Raw genomic sequence first — 7,031 nt, 5'->3', positions numbered from 1 at the left:
CTCCGTTTTTGTGGTATGAAAATAAAGGTTTACTCACCTTTAATCCTGTGTAATTTTATTTCAGGTTTCCAAACGACATCCAGCAGTCTGCGCTGACTGTTTATCTGTTCCTCGTACTCGAAGATAGTATTTTTTAAAACTCCGAATATTTCTTCAGCAGCAGCCGTTAGTCGCTCGTTGACAAACTCTCTCAGATGCTCGACTGAAGACATTGTTGGTAGAATTACACGTTTTATATATTTTACAGACTGACCTCCTTATATGAACTCAATTAATCGATTCCGATCCACGCGTGTAATTTTAATGCGACTGGCCGAATGTCTTCCGTTTACTTCCTTGTTTACTTCTTTCTTCGTCTTCTTCTGTGTATTTTAACGGCGGTTTGCATCCATTGCGTTGCACTACCGCCGACTACTGCTGTCACATTTCACCTACAGTGTCCAGCTAGTTACTCAGATTCTGTTCAGCTCAGCTGCCGTTCAAAAACTAATCACAGATACCTCCTGCCTTGTTTCCCAATCCCAGTTCCCCTCAGTCCTGCTCTTCTCATTCCCTCCATCATGATCCTTCTCTCTAACTTATATGTCCTACATTTAGTTAAAACATGTTGCTCCGTTTCTGTTTTTTGACATTATTGTTGGATGTTTCCCCATGATGAAAAGTGTACTATTTAAATAAGTATGCCCACCTCTCAGTCTGGTGATGACTGTCTCCTCTTTCCTATTTCCTCCTCATCCTCTCCTTACATTACCAACACTATTTTGGGTGTTATATACATGTCCTCCCTTTTGTTGTTGTTCCCAGTGCTTTTGCCACTTTTTGTTTATTTATTTATTTCCACACAATGCGCTTTTCTTCTGTTTTTGATAATTTAATAACTGCTTGCTTGGCGAGCTTGTCCACCCTCTCATTATGTGAGCAGGAACCCACTTATATACAATATTAATACCTTGTCTTCTTACTCCTGCATGTGCTGTCATGATTACATAGGCAGATATGAGTCACTACAGACCAGCCAAAATACAGACACTAAGACCCTTAATGTAAAAAAAAATTTCCCCATTAAAAACAATGTTTGATCACAGGGCCATTATAGCATAAAACAATGCATTATTTTATGTCAAGCTTTTAGTGCTCCGGCTTCAAATTGGTAGTTTCTACTTCTTTTCCCACCAGATTTAGCCCCTTTTCTCATGTTTGCCGTTTCAGTCAAAAGCATGCCATTTTCCAGTTTCCACTCATAAATTCAGCTTAAAAATAGGCAACAGTAACAGTCCCTTTTTTGTTTAAACTAAGCATAACTGTTGTGCTCGGTTATTATTTACCCGCTCACTGAATTTTATGTCCTCATCAAATCCTGAAAGCGGAAAACGTATTCACTCAAGTACTGTACTCATGATAAAGTGTAAAATACATTATCAAGGGAGTGTCTACATTTTGAGTTATTTGAACCCATTCACAAATTATGATACAAGTATTAAAGTTATCAACATTATCAACCACAGCACATGTCAATATATACACTAGTATATTGACTGGCTGGCAGGATGAAAACATTAGTGACCCACACCACTAGAGGGTTTATTCATTTCAGAGGCCAATCATTTATATTTAAGTTCTTCCATCTTCAACCTCAGAGTTCTCCATCCACTCAAATAACTGAGGTAGTGAATGAAAGCTGTAAAAACAATATTCGTTTAACTGGACAAGCATTTGTAGGAACCAATGCACTCACTTAATGCAACAAAGATTTGGGAGATTACAATTGTTTCAATGAAATATTGTTGAAAACAGAAATATGAGTAACACCGTAACATGAAGGGAAAAGCAGGTCACTTTAACAAATCCTGATGTCATTGTTGTTGATGTACTACTTCATTATGAGATATTGTGACATGATGTACTACTTCATTATAATGAGATATTGTGACATGTTTTAATGGGAAATGATTCATAAACAAGTCAAGTCTCTAATTTGTGTGCAGGTTCCCCACTTGAAAAGGGATTTGATGCGTCCACCCCGAAATAAAGAACTGGATTTCACTCAATGACCAAACACTTCTTTTCCTTTTTTCCACCTTTTATTTTGGCATACTTCAGCAGTTCAATATTGACAGTTCCATTTAAATTATTGCTTCAGCCAAGGAAGGCATTTGGATTTTTGTCTTAAAAAGGACAATTCTGGCGCAAAACGAACCTAGGGGGTTAATAACAGATGTGTACTGAGTCAACCGTTCTCTGGGACATGTTTTCATGCTAATCAAATGTGTTTGTAGCTTGAAACAATTAGATTAGAACTTTGTAAGTGTACAGACAGTTTATTAAAAAGAGATTATAAAGACATTATCGGAACATCTCTACTTACAATGTTCTCAATGCTTCGGTTAACATTCAGGGACCCTCATTATGCTACCGTTGAAGTGTGGTGATATTTTGAGCCTTTTTAGTGGAATAAATAGCGATTTGTTTTTACTTTCCCTGTGCCCCGATGACTAGTGTTGTGAAGCATGTTTTACAGTAAATTTTTATTTTTTTACAGTGTTTCCGCTTTGTCGCGCGCCGCTGAAAAAAAGAAAAGAAAAAAAAAGCCGTGCGCGACCTCGGCAGGATATTACGTCATTTTGATGTCACGATGGCGCGCACCACCTTGGATGCAGCTAGTATACCGTACGTTTAAGCTAATCAGCGGTCCGCGCTAGCTCGTTTTAAGCAACAAACATTCGATTGGCATGAAATCAGGGTCCAGAGAACAACAGAGTGGGTACACATCTGTCATTAACCCCTAGGTTCGTTTTGCGCCGGAATTGTCCTTTAAGCTGCTTAACAGCTTAGTCTTTTATAGCAGTAGCAGGTGAAAAACCTTTAAAAACACAAAAGAAGGAAAATACACATTTTAACCATTTTTTAAACCCAATTTAACATTTTTATAGTATTTTTCCCCATATCTTAAAGTAGTAATTAAAGTGCATCATACCTATTTAACTATTTAAAAGTGCAATGATTTAAACCAACACCATACATAACATCAAAAGCATTATAAATTAGCTCATATTAGCCCTTTATCTCAACATGTTTGCTACAAAACCAGAAGCAGTATGCACTTCTAACAGTTACCAAACACTACCTCCACCCATTGCTCCGTTACGGTATACGTGCAGTTTAGTGTCCCAAATGATGAGGGTCTTATTTGAGACAGGCTAGGGTTGGGTTCAAACGCAACGCCCGGGATGGGCGCTGCGAGGGGCAGACATGTATAAAGTACTAGAGACCTCAAGACCCAGACTTGAGTAAAAGTACAAGTGCTCCACACTTAAGTGGAAGTACTAAAGTATTCAACATTTTTTGTACTTAAGTATTGCAAGTAGTTTATTTTAAAATGTACTACTCAAGTACTGAAAGTAAAAGTATCGTGTTATGTAGTGATTAAAGGAAGTAGTCAAAAGGTTGAATATCATATAGTTTATATTATTTCAAATGTTTAGCCTAACGAGTAGCGATGCAGCACATAAAAAATGTATCGGAGTAAAAATAAACTCATCGAAAATATGTACTTAAGTAAAAGTGGAAGTAGGAGAAGAAAAAAAATTATTCCAGTAGAGTACAGATACAGCCTTTTAGTACTTAAGTACAGTAGTGTAGTAGTTCTACTTCGTTTCTATACAACTACACATTGGGGGTGGCAGTAGCTTGGGTTGGGAACCGGAGGGTTGCTGGTTCAAGTCACCATACGGACCAGAGTATGGTGGTGGACTGGTAGCTGGAGAGGTGCCAGTTCACCTCTTGGGAACTGCCAAGGTGCTCTTGAGCAAGTCACCAAAACCCCATTCCCAGCCTTTCCATGGGCAGCTCCCTCACTCTGACATCTCTCCATTAGTGCATGTAGAGGTAATGCACGTATACCTTACCTTACATTAACAATAGTTGAAACACATTCAGACAGGTCTCCCGTCTCCCAGGAATTAAAGGCCGACCGTTTGGCTAACAGCTAAGCTAATGTTTACAGTTACAGTTACAGTTTTCAGCAGTCTCAGTTCATTCAGAGCTTTCATTTCTCACCGGCTGCCATTCGGGTGTTGTAGGTCATTAGTTCCGCATGCCTTTGCAGGCGAATCACGGCAGCTTTTTGAACACCAGTCTCTTCTTTTAAACTCTTGCAGTTTGCCCGCTCGTCAACTAGCTAACTTTACTTTCGATGTCGTCTCCTTTTTAAAGTCCCGGGCGGAAACTCGGCAAGGCACATTGGTTCCGCCCACTTTAACAATTGCTTGTGATTTAAACAGTCTTTACTCCAGTTTGACTTAACAGAGATGTTGCAATCACAAAAAAATATTTTAGTGGGTGAAAACCTCATCCAGAAGTGTTGGTTTGTCCTGTTTATGGATTGTTTTGTCAGGTATGAGGTTTGAGAAAAGTGTTTCTCACAAGTGCTGCAGTCATGTGGCTCCTCACTTGTGTGGGTTCAAATAGAACACTATTTGTCTGTTTGACATTCAATCTTTCCCAAAGGTGTTTAAAGAATATGGCCTCTCACCGGTGCGTACTCTTAACGTTAACGTTCAATGCAGACGTGTGACAGAATCTTCACCGCGACCGTTTGGTACGAGTGCTCAAACCGTCACTGCTCGAGTGGGTTATCATGTGCCTTTTCATGTTCGACATGATGCTGAATCTTTGCCCGCAGGTCTTGCAAGGGTACGGCCTTTCGGCAGTGTGGGTCAGCATGTGCCTATTCAAGTCCGATACGGAATTGAATCTTTTCTTGCAGGTCTTGCAAAGGTACGGCTTGTCGCCAGTGTGGGTTCTCATGTGTGTTTTCATGTTCGACATGTTATTGAATCTTTTCTTGCAGGTCTTGCAAGGATACGGCTTCTCCCCTGTGTGGGTTCTCATGTGCCTATTCACGTCCGACATGGTATTGAATCTTTTCTTGCAGGTCGCGCAAAGGTAGGGCTTGTCGCCAGTGTGGGTTCTCATGTGGATTGTCAATTCACGATTGTTCCTGAACGCTCTCCCACATTTTTTGCAAGGATACGGCTTCTCGCCTGTGTGGGTTCTCGTGTGGATTGTGAATTCACCATGGAATCTGAAAGTTTTGCCACATGTCTTGCAAGAATACGGCTTCTCACCTGTGTGGGTTCTCATGTGGATTGTAAATGCACTTGTACTTCTGAAATCTTTCCCACATGTCTTGCAAGAATACGGCTTCTCACCTGTGTGGGTTCTCATGTGGATTGTTAATGCACTTGTAGTTCTAAAGTCTTTCCCACATGTCTTGCAAGAATACGGCCTCTCACCTGTGTGGATTCTCATGTGGGTCAACAAGCTACTTTGATGTCTGAAATCCTTTCCACATGTTTTGCAAGAATACGGCTTCTCACCTGTGTGGATTCTCATGTGGGTCAAGAAGTTACACGATTGTTTGAAATCTTTTCCACATGTTTCACATGTAAACACCTTCTCACCTGTGTGGGTTCTCATGTGTGTCTGAAGTTGTGAATTATACTTGAAGTCTTTCCCACATGCGTCACATTTAAAAGACGTTTTACCTTTGTCAGTAATACGTTGAATCTTTAACAAGTTAGTGTTGTTTACATTGTTGTTGTGACTGTTGCTTTTGTCACGTCTTCTCTTTGGTTTGGGCTCTGCTTTTCTAGTTGATCCTGAATCTCCATGCTCGCCTCCTTTCTGGTTTTTGCTCTCGGCTTCATGAGAGTTGTGAGAGCGGAGCTGTGGGTCACTGTGTGCTTCTGACACCACAGAGGCTATAACTGGCATGTTGACTACAGACTCTTCCTCTGCTGCACCGAGAGCGTCACCAGGATCCAAGTTCAGAGTCTGATCTTCACCGTGGCCGCGTTCCTCATGAGTAGGAGTCAACATAAAGGCGTCAGTCTCCTGCTTCAGTGTGAGCTGCTCTCCCTCCTGACTGGTGCAGAGTCCCTCCTGCTCCTGTTTAATCTGGGGAGGCTTTAGCTCCTCCTGGTCCAGACTGGAGCTCCTCTCCTGAATCTGACCCTCCTCCTCCTCCTCCTTCTTCTTACAGACATGTTGCTGTGGGAGCTCTGGAGGGACAGAATATAAAAGCAATATGATGTCAGTGTGATGGTAAAGAAAGAAATGCATACACGCGAGAAAAGTAGTACCAGTCGTTTGTATTTAAACAAACACACACACACACACACACACACTTTTATCTGAATATAATCTCTCCGTTTTTGTGGTATGAAAATAAAGGTTTACTCACCTTTAATCCTGTGTAATTTTATTTCAGGTTTCCAAACGACATCCAGCAGTCTGCGCTGACTGTTTATCTGTTCCTCGTACTCGAAGATAGTATTTTTTAAAACTCCGAATATTTCTTCAGCAGCAGCCGTTAGTCGCTCGTTGACAAACTCTCTCAGATGCTCGACTGAAGACATTGTTGGTAGAATTACACGTATTCAAGTTTTACAGATGAACTAGCTAACCTTCCAATACCTTAGACAGTTAAAGTCCAATACCTGCAGGTTGCGTAACGTCAGCAGCCCGTCTTCTGTTTACTTCCCCTGTTACACTGTTAAGTTCCGACAGTGAATTGTGCGCGTTTTTCTTTTGTTCCGCTTACAATTTCTGTTGAAGAAATATCGTTGCTATGCGATACACACGAGAACATTCGCGAAAGACGAGCTAGTACAATATTCCTGGCATATGCTGTGCATTTGGCTGTAGTAACATTCATATAACAAACCCCGCAGTACAATTGTGTTCCATCCCAAAAGGAGAAAGTTTGTCTGCCAACTTCAAGCAACAGAGACAATTTCTGGTCCCTGTTTGAAGTACCCTTCAACTGAAAGAGAGACGGAGCAGGGACCCCCTACTACGTATATTGTATAATATAAAGTTGCATATTAAACTGGGCCTACAATAACATGTAGGGCGGCCTAAAGCCTTTATACATACATTTTTTGCATAGAATACTAAGCTATTAAAATAGCCTAGCCTACTAATTGTTGGCATGATTGTATAAATACTATTTTAATGTTCAAAATACA

The 7,031-nt window shown here is 40.6% G+C and overlaps 1 protein-coding gene across 1 annotated transcript in view; it reads right to left on the bottom strand.

Moving 5' to 3' along the window:
• Positions 1 to 6,573, bottom strand: part of LOC144521655 (uncharacterized) — an 8,375-nt gene extending 1,802 nt beyond the window's left edge. The window contains exons 1-3 of the mRNA XM_078256212.1: positions 6,245 to 6,573; positions 4,586 to 6,062; positions 38 to 258 (exon numbers count right to left, since the gene is read on the bottom strand). Of these exons, the coding sequence (XP_078112338.1) occupies positions 38 to 258; positions 4,586 to 6,062; positions 6,245 to 6,419 (1,873 nt within the window). The 5' untranslated portion in view covers positions 6,420 to 6,573. The remainder of the gene's footprint in view (positions 1 to 37; positions 259 to 4,585; positions 6,063 to 6,244) is intronic.
• Positions 6,574 to 7,031: the final 458 nt, after the last annotated feature.

Source organism: Sander vitreus, chromosome 8 (assembly GCF_031162955.1).
Source record: "Sander vitreus isolate 19-12246 chromosome 8, sanVit1, whole genome shotgun sequence".
Lineage (NCBI taxonomy): Eukaryota > Metazoa > Chordata > Actinopteri > Perciformes > Percidae > Sander > Sander vitreus.
Note: the sequence above shows the minus strand (reverse complement) of the source record. Positions and strands in the feature narration are given on the sequence as shown.